The 18,258-nt window shown below is 38.6% G+C and overlaps 1 protein-coding gene across 1 annotated transcript in view; it reads left to right on the forward strand.

Moving 5' to 3' along the window:
* Nucleotides 1-18,258, forward strand: part of Pth2r (parathyroid hormone 2 receptor) — a 104,542-nt gene that overhangs the window by 62,659 nt on the left and 23,625 nt on the right. The window contains exon 10 of the mRNA NM_031089.3: nucleotides 7,926-8,020. Within this exon, the coding sequence (NP_112351.2) occupies nucleotides 7,926-8,020 (95 nt within the window). The remainder of the gene's footprint in view (nucleotides 1-7,925; nucleotides 8,021-18,258) is intronic.

Here is an 18,258-nt window from a genome sequence, read left to right on the forward strand (position 1 = left end):
CGAGCCTCCACAGGACCAAGGGCCTCCCCTCCCATTGATGCCAGATAAGGCCCATCCTCTACTACATCTGCAGCTGGAGCCATGGGTCCCTCCATGTGTACTCTTTGGTTGGTGGTTTAGTCCCTGGGAGCTCTGGGTGGTCTGGTTGGTTGACATTGTTGTTCTTCCTGTGGGGTGCAGTGCCCTTCAGCCAAGCACCTTTTCTATATTATTGTTTTAGATAAAGTATGGTGACACATGGAGAAATTTGGAGAAAATTAGAGATTGGAGTTCTGTCGTGTTTTTTTTTCCAGGCTGGCCTTGAACTTGTAGTTGAGCATAGACCTGGACTCCTGACTATCCCACTTCTACTTCTCCAGTGCAGAGATTAAAGATAGAATCACCACACCCATTTTTGTCTTAAGAAAAACCCCTATGTTTTATTTATTTGTTTGGAAGTCAGGCAGGGGGAATGCATACGCTATGCTTGTACAGAGGGCAGAAGACAACTGGGGCTGGTTCTGCCTACCATGTGGACTCTAAAACAATTCAGATGATCAAGATAGGCAGAATATACCTTTTCACTCACTGAGATATCTTGATCCCTCCCCTACCTTTTTTTTTCTGTGATGCTGGGAACCAAACCCAGAAATTTATATATGCTGTTTGAACATTCTACCCACTGAGCTATATCCTCAGTCTGAAATAGAAGTTTTGAAGAGAAAATTCTGGAAGCATCATGTGGTCATATTAGGTGAATTTATTTGGAAGGGCTGATTCCTGTCTTAGAGAGGCTGGTTATTGACCTTAAACACACAGTATGGTTTGACTCTGGTGTCGGTAATGGTATTTTGAAGGTCTTTTGCTTTCCAAAGGATACACTCTACTCTTGATGCTTGTCTCTGAGACCTAAGGGAGAAAATCCTAAACTATGCTGCTGTTGTAACTAAGGGAGGTCAAAGCCAGCAACCTGTGACTTGAAGCCTGTGCTTTTTGTAGCTTTCTGGCAATCAATCTTACATATTCCATTAATGGAATGATTTCTTTGGAGACCACATGAAGCCTGCATGTATTTTTCTGTATAGTGTGTTGCCTTACCTTCTTAGCTGAATTAGAGTGTGTATGCCCAATAAAGTGAACTTTTTTGAGAAGGAAAGGAGAGGGAGAGGGGGAGGAAGAGGAAGAGGGAGAGGGGGAGGGAGAGGGAGAGGGAGAGGGAGAGGGAGAGGGAGAGGGAGAGGGAGAGGGAGAGGGAGAGGGAGAGGGAGAGGGAGAGGGAGAGGGAGAGGGAGAGGGAGAGGAAGAGGGAACTGTAGTTCTATCTGTCCTGTAACTCACTGTGTAGGCTAAGCTGTCCTCCAACTCACAGATATCTGCTTGCCTCTGCCTCAATTAAAGGTATATGTTACCAGCCAAGTGAACATTTTCTTTTAAATGAATCAAGAAAAGTAAATGTAACTAGTGTATATAAATGTAAATTGGTCACTAGATGGATAGAGATTTCTTCCAGAATCTATCAATTTCTTCTTTCTTTCCCCTCTTTCTTTCTTGTGTTCCTTCTTGTCCCTCTTTCTGTATAGAGTTTCTGCATATCTCAGTCTGCCTTTGGACACACTCTGGAGTGAGTGCTTTTCTTTTCCCCTCAGTTCTGAGTTCTCCTTGCATTGGAGGGACTCATGTGATGCAAACTTCTTTTGTCTCCTCCATCTTTCTTATCTCTGGGGAAATGAGTTGAAGCTCTAGTCATGAATGTAAGAAATGGAATTGGCTTCAGGTAGCCTATCTTTTGTTCAAGGAGTTTGCACTGAGCAATGTTTTTTGAATCTCCAGGGACAGCATTGCCCATCAGCATCCTATGCCCCATTGGGGAGATCTCCACTATTTACAGGGTTCTTTAACTGGTCCACCTAGTGAATAAACCCAGCATACATCATCTAGCTCAGATGTGAGTAGCAAGCAGGCATCTGGTTAACTCTGACCATAACCTTCACCCTTTGTTGCAACACATGTATGTCTCAAAGTCAAATGCTATATAATTCCCATTAGAGACCCCCCCCCAAATGCAGTCCATCTACTCACACCACAGAGTAGCTTATTTCTCAATATGTTGGACATGAAGAATGTTTTTACTTTATTTATGGGCATGTTGTTATGAATTACTGAGCTTTTAAATTATAAGTAATACATTCCCCATTATAATACTACAATTGATTTTACAATAAATATAAATACAAAATGCATAGTCCATTTCTTGTTAGTCTGTAACTCAGGGACAGCTCCTATAGTATATATTAGAGCTTGAATTTTATTTGTGGTGCTATTTTGGGATATTTAGGAAAGACTCTGGAAGGAAGATTTTTCTTTAGGAAAAATGTCAGAATTGAAAATACCAAATACAGATACTAAACTGTATCTCTATAAAGCTCTTCTTTACCAGTCTTCCTTATCTCCACCTCTTGATTTTGGAGGTTGACTCTCCTGTGACTAGAGTTGGGGGAAAAGGAACCATTGACTTAAGGAACAGAGAGTAGATTATACCTGTTTATCTTCCCTTCGTATTTTAAAAAGTAACCAATATAGTATTTTAAAAATTCATCATTTAAGATTTTCCTAAAAGTGTTTATGAGAGGTGCCATTCTGTTCCTTCTGTTAGAATTCTCTGAGAGATCTTCTTTACAGGTATGTAGAACAAAACATTCATGAGATGACAAAAAACTTCTGAAAATCTGAACTTTGTATTAAATGCAGTTTTTTTCAAAGTAGACCATGAGTCATCTGAAGAGTCTGTCTGTATCAAATACAGAGGCTGGCCCATAGCACAATGATGCTATAAACATCTAGATAGGTATGAATACAGACCAATAAAAGTGGCTCTGAAGAAGTACTCATTCCCAATCCACATTTTCCTAATTCTGAGCACCATGTATAATGTGAACTATGAACTCTGCAAGCTCTCACAGTCACATTGATTTATGCAGGGTTATTTAAATGCGAAGAGCTCTACACTAGCATTGTCAAATTACCATCAGGAAAACATCTTCTAGATGGTTCCTACCTTGAACATGTTTTTGACCTTTAGATTATTTTTAAAGATTTCTCAGAACATGAACCACAGACTACAGAAAAGTATACCTACAAATTCAAATGCATCAGTGAGTGGCCAGCTCTGATTTCTTATTTCAGTTCTTTGGTTCTTTTTTAAATGCCAGCTATAGGTTGCTTGAAGACTGAGGTATAGATGATGTACTGCTTTATTACCAATCTACAATATCACTTAATTTTATCTACTATATGAAAATTAGTTTGTCATACTAACACATCTGTAGTCTTAGTTCTTGAGAGACAAAGGCAGGAGGCGTAGGAGCTCAAAGCCATCTTTGGCTAGGCAGTGAATTCAAGACCAGTCTGGGCTAGAGTCAGAACAACACAAGCCAGACATTTCCTGCCAGCAACCCACAGAGCAACTAAAGAAAACTAAACTAGGTATTGGAGACACTGAATAGCTTACATAATATGGCTTGATTGTTTTGGCATTTAAGTGGATCAGAAGTATGCCTCACTGGCTCACTGGCAAGGGACTGGGCATGGAATGCTAGTGCCTATGTGTCTAGCTTATGTGTAGATTCATAAAGATCTAATGGTACCTTGATGTAAAGAAATGGGGAATAAGATTATCTGAAAGACAGTGGATTGTAAAAAAAAAAACCCAACCCAACCCAACCCAACCCAAACCAAACCAAACCAAACCAAACCAAACCAAACCAAACCACAACAGCAACAACAACACGAAAAACAATTGCTGAATTAGATCAACCTGTATACTTTAAAGATGTTTTAACAGCAGAATGGGATCAGGGAATATGTTGCACTGGGGAAGGGGTTTTGCCTATGAAAGACTATGAGTTCCATCCAAATTAATAAAGATCCATTCTGAGTAAGAGAAGACATGACTCAAGGAAAGAATTGATACAGAAAGACAACAAGGAAGATGATATAGAAAGCTGATTCCTTGCATGGGGACAGCTCAACAAACCAGCTGAAGAAGTACATATGGTTCATCATACTGGCAGATTGGAAATCCTTGATGCTGAAATGGACATTTTCCAAGGGACAGATGATTGGGAATGCAGTTATGAAGGATCATCATATCAATTAATTTTCACAAATACATTTGGACTATTAAGTTTGTGGAACTGATGACCGTTTCTATTGTAAATAGTAAAACTGTGTATAATTTTTAGGTTAAATAGAAATGGGAAAGAGATAGAGGAATCTTGATTCAGCAACATGGCTGCTCTGGCAAGAGATCATATCAGAAGAATTTGTAGGTTTGTGTGATCCAGCCAGAATGACATACCTTTAACCCCTCTGGATAGAATACAGACACAGTGTTAGTACACACCTTTAATCCCACACAAGGAAGGTAAAGTTAGTTTGTAAAAGGATGCAGCCATGTTTGAAAGTGACATCTAATTGAGGGAGAGACAAAGTGATAAATCAGAGAAAGATTTGACAGAGTGAGTCAGAGATAGGATATGCCCCAGTCTCACTAGAACAGACAGGAAAAAGAGGCTACTTAAGAGCAGCACAGGGTAGGTCAGGAGGGGCAGTTTGGGGGTTGAGTTTAGATAATGCAGTTGAGTTTGGCTAAATTCAGTTCAGAGGCAGTTTTTACTTGGACAATTATACAAAGATTGTACAATTATATAATTATACAATTATATAAGCAAACATTTCCCCCAAGTACATTGCATGAGCCATGCAGGGACTCTATGTGATTCTCACTTACAGCAGCAACAGCAAGAATAGCCTTCATCACTGAAAGGTTATCATAATAAATGACAGATGCCACTGTCCATTTGTTCTCCTTCATTTCCCTCGTTATAATCAAAAGTTATATGATTGAACTTTTCTAACACCAGAATCATGTTTTTATGGCTATAGAGATTTTTTCTTTACATCCTTGTTTACAGCTTTTCTTCAGGAAAAAAAAAACAATTCACTCACTACCTCCCAATTCCATGTTCTCTGTGTAAGCACCTTAGCCCCACACACTTAGAGGCACCATCGGGAAGGCTCTTCCAATGTAGCCTCAGCTGCTGCATCTGTTCTCCTGCTCTGTTGACTCCCACGTTGCTATTTATTCTTCTGATTTAAAAACTTGGTTATAGTTTAGGTCCTTTACAATTTTTTTATTAAACTATCCTATTCTCAAAGAATTTTGTATTTTTTAAAAACATAGCAAGTTTAGCAGTGCTTACAAAGAATTTCTACCTACAGGAATATTCAATGAAAATGCAACTTAAAATTCATGTCTCCCAGGAAAGTAATGGCCCCTCATGGAATCAGGTGTGGACACCACCCATCAAGGACCAAATCCACATTGAAAATGTGTTACCTTTGAGAGTGCATTCAAGGGACATACACAAAGTACACTGTATATATGAACTCATTAGTATGCCTTTTGGCTTTGTTTCTTTGCCCTTTCCTGTTCTCCTTTTAAAATGTTAACTGAAATATACACATTTGCTTACCTATATACATGTATACATTATAGGCTGGCATATGAGTTGAGGGAGAACATGCTTTTTCTTTTTTTTTCATTCTGACGTAGGGTTACTTCACTTAACATCATTATACATTCTAAGTCCATCAAATTTTTTTCCTGAAAAATTTGTCAGTTCATTTTTCTTCAGAGTCGATATATCAGATCTTCAACACAAAATCTGTTGATGGGCGTCTAGGTTGGTTCCGTTTCTTTTCTATAATGATGACAATCGCAATAAACATGGGGATGCAAATGTCACTGTGGTGGGGAATGGCCTTCCCTGGGATGCGAGCATGGGAGTGGAATAGTTGGGGTACATGATAATTTTATTTGTATTTTTTGAGAAACCTTCAAACTTATTTCCCTACTTGCTCTCTTAATTTTCACTCTACCTGCCATAAGTAGTGAACGAGGCTTCTTCTTTCCCCTCATCCTCTCCAACATTTATTATTAGCCTGCTTGTTGATTGGCTGTTTTATTTCCTTGGTATTTAGTCTTGGCAATTTTTTTGTGTCTGAGGTGTAGTTGGTAAAGATTTTCTCTCATCTGTGGCCTGTGTGCTGATTGTTTCTGTTGCCATGCTGACACCTTTTATTTGCTGTAGCCCCATCATTTGATTCTAGGGGCTCGTTCCTATGCTATTAAATTCTGCTCAGAATGTTCTTGCTGACTCCATTGTTTTGAAGAGCATTTTTTATGTTTTTATCTAGAAGCACTATCTCATATTTAAATTTAATTTTAAACCAATGAAATCCTTTATGGCTTCAATTGTATTTGGTGGGTTGAGCAATGGAATGGCAACAGTAAGCCCAACTGTGTGTTCTACATTAGCACTCTGCCACTCACTGGCTGTGTGGTCACATGCAGTGTCACCTGCTCTGCATCTGTGAAGCGATGACGATGATATGTTTCCTAGAATCATTGTAGAAATTAAAAATGTCTTTGTTTTTGTAAAAAAAAATCAGGATATTATATAACCAATAACACCTCCTAGTTACTCTATATTCAATAGTTTCCTAAAGTATTTAGAGCAACTTGTTGGAATTTCATGCAGCTATCCTTACATGTATCATTATATTTATATACATGTGTGTATTTTCTTTGAAACTAACAACTTCTGCTCAGGCTTGGTTTTTCCTAATTCTTATTTTTTTTAAATAGTCTATTTGTCCATCCTTAAATATATCTTCTCTTTTATTAAACTGTTGGGTTAAATGTTGGGTTAACTTCCCAATCAGATTTATTTTGGGGTTTTCAGAATTTATCTTTGATGTATGACATAGGACAGAAACCTTGGTTCTGGACATATTTATACAGTAGAGCTGAGGGATGCACTTCTATTATAAGGATTAAGGACTGACAAATGACAGTGCACAGCTGGTTGTGTTCCCACAGCACCTTTTGGCTCAATTCCTAACACATAGCCTCTTACACAGTTGCTATGATTCAGCCTTTCCCCGGCTCTCCACCCCAGACCTTGCATCACCAGGAACTGTTTTCTCAGGTAGAGAGGAAACTCTGTAATGTGAAATAAACATGACTGTTTGGAAAGCAATCCTCATGGAAATCCTCGACTCTCATGCTGTGTATTTTTAATGCATCTGAAGAGAGCAAGAGTGTGGTTGTCTAATATATCATAGAACCATGTAGATGGCTTCAAATTCCAGTGAGTAGCTGGGTCACCCAGGTCAAATCTTTTTGAATTGGAAAAATTGGGTCCTTATAATGGTACACAATAAAAATATCTCATATTCATCTGAAGCTTAGAGAGTGTTCAAGAAATGCATGGTTAGTCTAGGAGCACTTTCCTCTGGAACCAACTCTATGCCATCTCCCTTGTTTGTAGGCAGAACTTGATTCTCTCTAGTAGATCCCACACCTATCCCTTTTCAAATTCAATATAACTTTCTACCCCAGGGGCCTTTTCTTATACAGTATCTTGCCTATGAAACATCCTTAACCCAGTACATTTCACGCATTGTAGTCAAGAATATTATTCTCTGAACAATTCTATTACTCCTCTTCACGAATACAGAGGAAGAAGCTAGGTTTTAATTTCAGTTTTAAAAATGGTAGTCCCATTTATAGAATAACTTATTTTTGTCCCAGCAACCTTCCATGTGGCTTCATCTGAACTTTGGAAATTGGATTCTGGTAGATAATTCTCTGATAATTTTGGTTTCTAATGCTACTAAAAATTTATTTTTTTCTTTTTAATAAAAATGAAAGCAAATCAAGAATCAGTAGCTTTTACTGTCTTAGCTCAGATTCTGCATTCAAATTTATGGAGTGGACAATTTTTAGTCTTAATACAAAGAAGTTCAAGTTATTTAATTTCTATAAATGTTTTGAAAAGTTGTTTAATTTTTGTGTGGTATTATCTTCTTTTGTCTTTCAGCTGAATTTTATTCTGTTCCTGAATACAGTTAGAGTTCTTGCTACTAAAATTTGGGAGACCAATGCTGTTGGGCATGACATGAGAAAGCAGTACAGGTAATACAGAGAAACTTTCATCACAGGAAACATTTTGCTTGCTATTTAAAGAATAAAACATCAGCTAGTCTTTAGGGGACTTGCTCTATGATTGTGTGTTTTTGTTTAATTCACTTACATGATTTGTTAGAAGCAAGTATCTACAGTCAAGATGCAAATATTACCAAATCTTCTTCCTGTGCCTGAATTCTCTGTATATTTTGTCTGTTACTAGCAGGCTGTTAATTTTCTACAAATTGTACGAATTGACACAAAAGCCTCCTGGTGAGTATCTTAGGTGGTTGTCTAAGTTGAAAATATGCCCTTACTGAAAATAATCAAGTGGGTGCATTTGTTTTATTACACCTAATCTTTGGTGAATTGATAGCTCTCAAATACAAATTTTAAGAACTTTTCAAACCCACTAATTAGAGGAATTTTATTACTTAGTCTTTCATGAAGAAAAGGACAAATTGAGTGTTCATAATCTCTATCAAGTCATTTTAAGGGAGTGCCCATTCCTGCTTGTGATCATTTTGATAATTCTGAGTACTAATGGCCTCTATCTAATTAAACTCACATGTCTAGTAATCAGGTGGATGGGGACTAGGTTTCATATTGCTTAAATAAATTAACAACTTCTGCCTCAGCTTACTGTGAAGTCCTGTCTCAAGAAAAAACATGGAAGAAAAAAAAACATGTTCAGAATTTTGATTTTATTTCACAAGCATCCTCCAAGTTTTTGCTGGTTCCTTCCCCTCTGAGATGGAGTCAGCCTTTGCTGTCTAGCAGCAAAGACTACATGTTTGCCCAAGAGTTTTGAGAAACTTGGGTAAGGAAGGAGGATGATGAATAACATCTAAAAAAATCCCAGGGGATTGTTTCTTAAAATAATTGAAGAGAACAATTTATTAAGAATTTAAGTAAGGTATTATTCAGAATTCAGAATAACTTTTAAATAATCTGATGTCCAGAAATATTTTAAATTTCAATGTTGTTCATTAGAGTTCTATGTCTTGCCTCACAGGACTCAGGGAATGTAGGTCTTCAGCTAACTGGCTATTTTTCCATAGCTGAAACATATTTGGTATTCCTAATATTGTGTCCAGAGTTAAGCCACATATAAATACACAATGGGAAATGTGTTTCTTTCTTTTTTTTTTTTTATTAACTTGAGTATTTCTTATATACATTTCGAGTGTTATTCCCTTTCCCGGTTTCCGGGCAAACATCCCCCTCCCGCCTCCCCTTCCTTATGGGTGTTCCCCTCCCAACCCTCCCCCCATTGCCGCCCTCCCCCCATAGTCTAGTTCGCTGGGGGTTCAGTCTTAGCAGGACCCAGGGCTTCCCCTTCCACTGGTGCTCTTACTAGGATATTCATTGCTACCTATGGGGTCAGAGTCCAGGGTCAGTCCATGTATAGTCTTTAGGTAGTGGCTTAGTCCCTGGAAGCTCTGGTTGCTTGGCATTGTTGTACTTTTGGGGTCTCCAGCCCCTTCAAGCTCTTCCAGTTCTTTCTCTGATTCCTTCAACGGGGGTCCTATTCTCAGTTCAGTGGTTTGCTGCTGGCATTCGCCTCTGTATTTGCTGTATTCTGGCTGTGTCTCTCAGGAGCAATCTACATCCGGCTCCTGTAGGCCTGCACTTCTTTGCTTCATCCATCTTGTCTAATTGGGTGGCTCTATATGTATGGGCCACATGTGGGGCAGGCTCTGAATGGGTGTTCCTTCAGTCTCTGTTTTAATCTTTGCCTCTCCCTTCCCTGCCAAGGGTATTCTTTTTCCTCATTTAAAGAAGGAGTGAAGCATTTACATTTTGATCATCCGTCTTGAGTTTCATTTGTTCTAGGGATCTAGGGTAATTCAAGCATTTGGGCTAATAGCCACTTATCAATGAGTGCATACCATGTATGTCTTTCTGTGATTGGGTTAGCTCACTCAGGATGATATTTTCCAGTTCCAACCATTTGCCTACGAATTTCATGAACTCATTGTTTTTGATAGCTGAGTAATATTCCATTGTGTAGATGTACCACATTTTCTGTATCCATTCCTCTGTTGAAGGGCATCTGGGTTCTTTCCAGTTTCTGGCTATTATAAATAAGGCTGCAATGAACATAGTGGAGCACGTGTCTCTTTTATATGTTGAGGCATCTTTTGGGTATATGCCCAAGAGAGGTATAGCTGGATCCTCATGCAGTTCAATGTCCAATTTTCTGAGGGACCTCCAGACTGATTTCCAGAATGGTTTTACCAGTCTGCAATCCCACCAACAATGGAGGAGTGTTCCTCTTTCTCCACATCCTCGCCAGTATCTGCTGTCACCTGAGTTTTTGATCTTAGCCATTCTCACTGGTGTGAGGTGAAATCTCAGGGTTGTTTTGATTTGCATTTCCCTTATAACTAAAGATGTTGAACATTTCTTTAGGTGTTTCTAGCCTTCGGCATTCCTCAGCTGTGAATTCTTTGTTTAGCTGTGAACCCCATTTTTAAATAGGGTTATTTGTTTCCCTGCGGTCTAACTTCTTGAGTTCTTTGTATATTTTGGATATAAGGCCTCTATCTGTTGTAGGATTGGTAAAGATCTTTTCCCACTCTGTTGGTTGCCGTTTTGTCCTAACCACAGTGTCCTTTGCCTTACAGAAGCTTTGCAGTTTTATGAGATCCCATTTGTCGATTCTTGATCTTAGAGCATAAGCCATTGGTGTTTTGTTCAGGAAATTTTTTCCAGTGCCCATGTGTTCCAGATGCTTCCCTAGTTTTTCTTCTATTAGTTTGAGTGTGTCTGGTTTGATGTGGAGGTCCTTGATCCACTTGGACTTAAGCTTTGTACAGGGTGATAAGGATGGATCGATCTGCATTCTTCTACATGTTGCCCTCCAGTTGAACCAGCACCATTTGCTGAAAATGCTATCTTTTTTCCATTGGATGGTTTTGGCTCCTTTGTCAAAAATCAAGTGACCATAGGTGTGTGGGTTCATTTCTGGGTCTTCAATTCTATTCCATTGGTCTATCTGTCTGTCTCTGTACCAATACCATGCAGTTTTTATCACTATTGCTCTGTAATACTGCTTGAGTTCAGGGATAGTGATTCCCCTGAGGTCCTTTTATTGTTGAGGATAGCTTTAGCTATCCTTGGTTATTTGTTATTCCAGATGAATTTGCAAATTTTCTGTCCAACTCTTCGAAGAATTGGATTGGTATTTTGATGGGGATTGCATTGAATCTGTAGATTGCTTTTGGTAAAATGGCCATTTTTACTATATTAATCCTGCCAATCCATGAGCATGGGAGATCTTTCCATCTTCTGAGGTCTTCTTCAATTTCTTTCTTCAGAGTCTTGAAGTTATTATTGTACAAATCCTTTACTTGCTTGGTTACTTTATATTATTTGGGTCTATTATGAAGGGTGTCGTTTCCCTAATTTCTTTCTCGGCTTGTTTCTCTTTTGTATAGAGGAAGGCAACTGATTTATTTGAGTTAATTTTATACCCAGCCACTTTGCTGAAGTTGTTTATCAGCTTTAGTAGTTCTCTGGTGGAACTTTTGGGATCACTTAAATATACTATCATGTCATCTGCAAATAGTGATATTTTGACCTCTTCTTTTCCGATCTGTATCCCCTTGATCTCCTTTTGTTGTCTGATTGCTATGGCTAGAACTTCAAGAACTATATTGAATAAGTAGGGAGAGAGTGGGCAGCCTTGTCTAGTCCCGGATTTTAGTGGGATTGCTTCAAGTTTCTCTCCATTTAGTTTAATGTTAGCAACTGGTTTGCTGTATATGGCTTTTACTATGTTTAGGTATGGGCCTTGAATTCCTATTCTTTCCAGGACTTTTATCATGAAGGGGTGTTGAATTTTGTCAAATGCTTTCTCAGCATCTAATGAAATGATCATGTGGTTCTGTTCTTTCAGTTTGTTTATATAATGGATCACGTTGATGGTTTTCCGTATATTAAACCATCCCTGCATGCCTGGGATGAAGCCTACTTGATCATGGTGGATGATTGTTTTGATGTGCTCTTGAATTCGGTTTGCCAGAATTTTATTGAGTATTTTTGCATCGATATTCATAAGGGAAATTGGTCTGAAGTTCTCTTTCTTTGTTGTGTCTTTGTGTGGTTTAGGTATAAGAGTAATTGTGGCTTCATAGAAGGAATTCGGTAGTGCTCCATCTGTTTCAATTTTGTGGAATAGTTTGGATAATATTGGTATGAGGTCTTCTATGAAGGTTTGATAGAATTCTGCACTAAACCCGTCTGGACCTGGGCTCTTTTTGGTTGGGAGACCTATAATGACTGCTTCTATTTCCTTAGGAGTTATGGGGTTGTTTAAATGGTTTATCTGTTCCTGATTTAATTTCGATACCTGGTATCTGTTTAGGAAATTGTCCATTTCCTGAAGATTTTCAAGTTTTGTTGAATATAGGCTTTTATTGTAAGATCTGATGATTTTTTGAATTTCCTCTGAATCTGTAGTTATGTCTCCCTTTTCATTTCTGATTTTGTTAATTTGGACGCACTCTCTGTGTCCTCTCGTTAGTCTGGCTAAGGGTTTATCTATCTTGTTGATTTTCTCAAAGAACCAACTTTTGGTTCTGTTGATTCTTTCTATGGTCCTTTTTGTTTCTACTTGGTTGATTTCAGCTCTGAGTTTGATTATTTCCTGCCTTCTACTCCTCCTGGGTGTATTTGCTTCTTTTTGTTCTAGAGCTTTTAGGTGTGCTGTCAAGCTGCTGACATATGCCCTTTCCTGTTTCTTTCTGCAGGCACTCAGCGCTATGAGTTTTCCTCTTAGCACAGCTTTCATTGTGTCCCATAAGTTTGGGTATGTTGTACCTTCATTTTCATTAAATTCTAAAAAGTTTTTAATTTCTTTCTTTATTTCTTCCTTGACCAGGTTATCATTGAGTAGAGCATTGTTCAATTTCCACGTATATGTGGGCATTCTTCCCTTATTGTTATTGAAGACCAGTTTTAGGCCGTGGTGGTCTGATAGCACGCATGGGATTATTTCTATCTTTCTGTACCTGTTGAGGCCCGTTTTTTGACCAATTATATGGTCAATTTTGGAGAAAGTACCATGAGGAGCTGAGAAGAAGGTATATCCTTTTGCTTTAGGATAGAATGTTCTATAAATATCCGTTAAGTCCATTTGGCTCATGACTTCTCTTAGTCTGTCGACATCACTGTTTAATTTCTGTTTCCATGATCTGTCCATTGATGAGAGTGGTGTGTTGAAATCTCCCACTATTATTGTGTGAGGTGCAATGTGTGCTTTGAGCTTTAGTAAGGTTTCTTTTACGTATGTAGGTGCCCTTGTATTTGGGGCATAGATATTTAGGATTGAGAGTTCATCTTGGTGGATTTTTCCTTTGATGAATTTGAAGTGTCCTTCCTTATCTTTTTTGATGACTTTTAGTTGGAAATTGATTTTATTTGATATTAGAATGGCTACTCCAGCTTGCTTCTTCTGACCATTTGCTTGGAAAGTTGTTTTCCAGCCTTTCACTCTGAGGTAGTGTCTGTCTTTGTCTCTGAGGTGTGTTTCCTGTAGGCAGCAGAATGCAGGGTCCTCGTTGCGTATCCAGTTTGTTAATCTATGTCTTTTTATTGGGGAGTTGAGGCCATTGATATTGAGAGATATTAAGGAATAGTGATTATTGTTTCCCTTTATATTCATATTTGGATGTGAGTTATGTTTGTGTGCTTTCATTCTCTTTGTTTTGTTGCCAAGACGATTAGTTTCTTGCTTCCTCTAGGGTATAGCTTGCCTCCTTATGTTGGACTTTACCATTTATTATCCTTTGTAGTGCTGGATTTGTAGAAAGATATTGTGTAAATTTGGTTTTGTCATGAAATATCTTGGTTTCTCCATCAATGTTAATTGAGAGTTTTGCTGGATATAGTAACCTGGGCTGGCATTTGTGTTCCCTTAGGGTCTGTATGACATCAGTCCAGGATCTTCTGGCCTTCATAGTTTCTGGCGAGAAGTCTGGTGTGATTCTGATAGGTCTGCCTTTATATGTTACTTGACCTTTTTCCCTTACTGCTTTTAATATTCTTTCTTTATTTTGTGCGTTTGGTGTTTTGACAATTATGTGACGGGAGGAGTTTCTTTTCTGGTCCAATCTATTTGGAGTTCTGTAGGCTTCTTGTATGTCTATGGGTATCTCTTTTTTTAGGTTAGGGAAGTTTTTTTCTATGATTTTGTTGAAGATATTTACTGGTCCTTTGAGCTGGGAGTCTTCACTCTCTTCTATACCTATTATCCTTAGGTTTGATCTTCTCATTGAGTCCTGGATTTCCTGTATGTTTTGGACCAGTAGCTTTTTCCGCTTTACATTATCTTTGACAGTTGATTCAATGATTTCTATGGAATCTTCTGCTCCTGAGATTCTCTCTTCCATCTCTTGTAATCTGTTGGTGAAGCTTGTATCTACAGCTCCTTGTCTCTTCTTTGGTTTTCTATATCCAGGGTTGTTTCCATGTGTTCTTTCTTGATTGCTTCTATTTCCATTTTTAATTCCTTCAACTGTTTGATTGTGTTTTCCTGGAATTCTTTCAGGGATTTTTGTGTCTCCTCTCTATGGGCTTCTACTTTTTTATTTATGTTTTCCTGGAATTCTTTCAGGGATTTTTGTGTCTCCTCTCTATGGGCTTCTACTTGTTTATTTATGTTTTCCTGGAATTCTTTCAGGGATTTTTGCGATTCTTTCAGGCATTTTTGTGATTCCTCTCTGTAGGCTTCTACTTGTTCTCTAAGGGAGTTCTTCACGTCTTTCTTGAAGTCCTCTAGCATCATGATCAAAAATGATTTTGGAACTAGATCTTGCTTTTCTGGTGTGTTTGGATATTCCATGTTTGTTTTGATGGGAGAATTGGGCTCCGATGGTGCCATGTAGTCTTGGTTTCTGTTGCTTGGGTTCCTGTGCTTGCCTCTCGCCATCAGATTATCTCTAGTGTTACTTTGTTCTGCTATTTCTGACAGTGGCTAGACTGTCCTAAAAGCCTGTGTGTCAGGAGTGCTGTAGACCTGTTCTCCTCTCTTTCAGTCAGTTATGGGGACAGAGTGTTCTGCTTTCGGGCGTGTAGTTTTTCCTCTCTACAGGTCTTCAGGTGTTCCTGTGGGCCTGTGTCTTGAGTTCACCAGGCAGCTTTCTTGCAGCAGAAAAGTTGGTCTTACCTGTGGTCCCGGGGCTCAAGTTCGCTCGAGGGGTGCTGCCCACGGGCTCTCTGCAGCGGCAGCAACCAGGAAGACCTGTGCCGCCGTTTCCGGGAGCTTCAGTGCACCAGGGTTCCAGATGGTCTTTGGCTTTTTCCTCTGGCGTCCGAGATGTGTGTGCAGAGAGCAGTCTCTTCTGGTTTCCCAGGCTTGTCTGCCTCTCTGAAGGTTCAGCTCTCCCTCCCACGGGATTTGGGTGCAGAGAACTGTTTATCCGGTCTGTTTCCTTCTGGTTCTGGTGGTGTCTCAGGCACAGGGGTCCTGTCGCTCCTGGGCCCTCCCCCACGGTAGCCCAGAGGCCTTATACAGTTTCCTCTTGGGCCAGGGATGTGGGCAGGGGTGAGCAGTGTTGGTGGTCTCTTCCCCTCTGCAGCCTCAGGAGTGCCCACCTGACCAGGCGGTTGGGTCTCCAAGATGGCTTACTCTTAAACTTTGAAATTCCTCTCCAATAATTTGAATAGTATTATAAAGAGCATCAATCCATTGTTCCAAATGCCTAAATCTTCTTGAATACTCAAAACATTAGAAACATTTTTTTGCTGAATGATTAACAAAAGTAGCTGTCTTAACTTCTTGTGTCAAAGCAATTGCAGAAGCAGTGGTACTATCTATTAGCGGACTAACCTCTTGCTTCTGCTTAAAGCATGACTCGCTCAAAATACCAGGGTCCTGTAATACTCATAAGCAATAAAACAAAAGCTGGTTGATAGACCATCAAACAGACATGTCAGATTTCAATACATTAACAAAATTAGAAGGTGTATAATCAACACAACTTTCATTAAATACTGTGGAATAAACAAAAGTAATTTTAACATGACCAATTAATAAAAGATTAGGAGTTTTAACACATGCACTAACATTCGTTCAAAATCCAGATCCTGTATCAACTTTATCCACTGCAAATGTAATTTCATACAAGGCAATGTCCCTGAAAATGTCCTAGATCAGTCTTCCAAATGAAGACTGTTATTTCCAATATTGGTTTGATTTCTAGACCTGTCAATGATTGAATTAGAATAACTGGTCACATTAAAGGAAAGAGTCATTATAACTTCTCTTATTTGATTAATTTTTTGAAGCCAGTTTCCACAGTCTCTATGTTCTCTGTCCCACAAGGTCTAAAAGCTTGAAGCAAGGCAGCATGCTCAATCTGGGAGATAGGCAAGCAAAAAGTGGGTCAGGAACATATGTCCAATATAGCTTTCCATTATCCTTGCCAGGGCACTCAGCAAGCTTATAGTTAGCACTGTCTTTTGTCCCAGCATCAGCATGTCTCACTAATCACTCTGGCAGCTAGCACACTCCTGAAGCATCCTGAGGACAGAACCCAAACATGTCCTCTTCCCCATATTAATACCTGATCATGATCATGCCATATGCCCATTAAATGGACACTTCCATTTCTCCTAGGCAGAAGTATGCCTAGTTATAGGGTGCCATAGACACTCAGAGAGTTCCTTGGCATCCAAGTTTTAAAATTAAAAATGAAAAGAGCATTATTTAAATAATTGTGTGGTATATAAGAATATAATTCCCCCATTTTATTTTATGAAAATATTGTTTTAAAGTTTCTCAATACCTATTTTACAATCCCTTGTCCTTCAGGATTATAAAGAATTCCAGTAATATGGGTAATATTAATTGCTGACAGAACATCTCAAATGCTTCACTGCAATAGCTAGTTCCACGATCTGTTTCAGTCTGACTTGAAACACCAAGCATAGAAGAACAATGTAGGCAATGGCTAATTACATTTTTAGTTGCTTCTCCTGTTAAAGCAGCTACAACCAGAAAGCCTGAAAAGGGGTCAATAGTCACATGTACATATCTTAGTTTTCTAAAATCAGAAATGTGAGTAACATCCATTTGCCATAATTGATTAGGTATAATAATTCCTAGGGGATCAACACCATTATGTGGTACAGGAAGAAATTGAAGACGAGGACAAGTATTTACAGTTTGACTTGCACATTCTCTAGAAATATCAAATTATTATCTTAAACTATTACTATTTTGATGATGTAAAGAATGAGATTGTTTGGTTCATTGTTCCTGGATAAGGCCTAAAATCTGCCTAGTATACAAATTTGCTGTGACATTGCCCTCAGTAAGGGGTCTAGGCAATCCAATATGAGTTCTTAAGTGGCCTATAAAGTAAGGAATGAACAGTATGTTTTCTTAAGTTTAGTTGGATTTTGCAAAATTTGAGAACTAGCAATATCAAAAGGAGGAACAATTTCAATTAATTGAAAACCTATCAGTATACAAATTGAAAGCTTGATTTTTTTCAACATTTCAAAAACAGTGGCTACCGCCCATAACTCAATAATCTGTGCCAAAGCAGGGGAAACTCAAGAGAATAAACATGTGATCCAAATACATATGGTGCCTTCTCACTAGATGAGCCATCTACAAATACAATAAGTGCATTTTCTTATTGTATGCGTAAATTTCCAGGAAATATAAAAGCATGGAGAGAGGAAAACTATCAATTTTGCCTAAAAAGTTTGCACATGCAATAGGCCAAACAGCAGTATTCTGCAATAACTAATTCAATTGCTGTTTGGAATAAGGATATTTTATCAGGTTCTTAAGATACTATTTCCAAAATACTTTCATGATTCTATCCTACCATTCTGTATTAACACAGTAACATCTTCACAGTAGGGTGTTCAAAGTTTACTTGGAGAGGAAAAAAGATATATCCTCATTATTGCTCCCTTTTGCCAAAGGACTGCTGTGGGTGTATAGCAAGAACGCAAACAGCCAACAATTGATCATAGTCTATATAATGTATCTGTTATTGACTAATAGCTCCCTCCACTTTCTGCAGAGCTATTCGTCCCTCATCATTGACTGATTAATTGTTGAAGGGGATTAGGGTTTGCATCCCCCTTAAGAATATCAAATAGAGGCTTAAGTCCTCCTGGGGTGAGGTCCTAGCCAATTAACATCTTCTAGAAGCTTCTAAAAACAATTTAAAGTAACTAAACTATCTTTCTTATTTGAATTTTCTGTGCCACAATTTGTT

The sequence above is a fragment of the Rattus norvegicus genome, chromosome 9 (assembly GCF_036323735.1).
Source record: "Rattus norvegicus strain BN/NHsdMcwi chromosome 9, GRCr8, whole genome shotgun sequence".
Taxonomy (NCBI): Eukaryota; Metazoa; Chordata; class Mammalia; order Rodentia; family Muridae; genus Rattus; species Rattus norvegicus.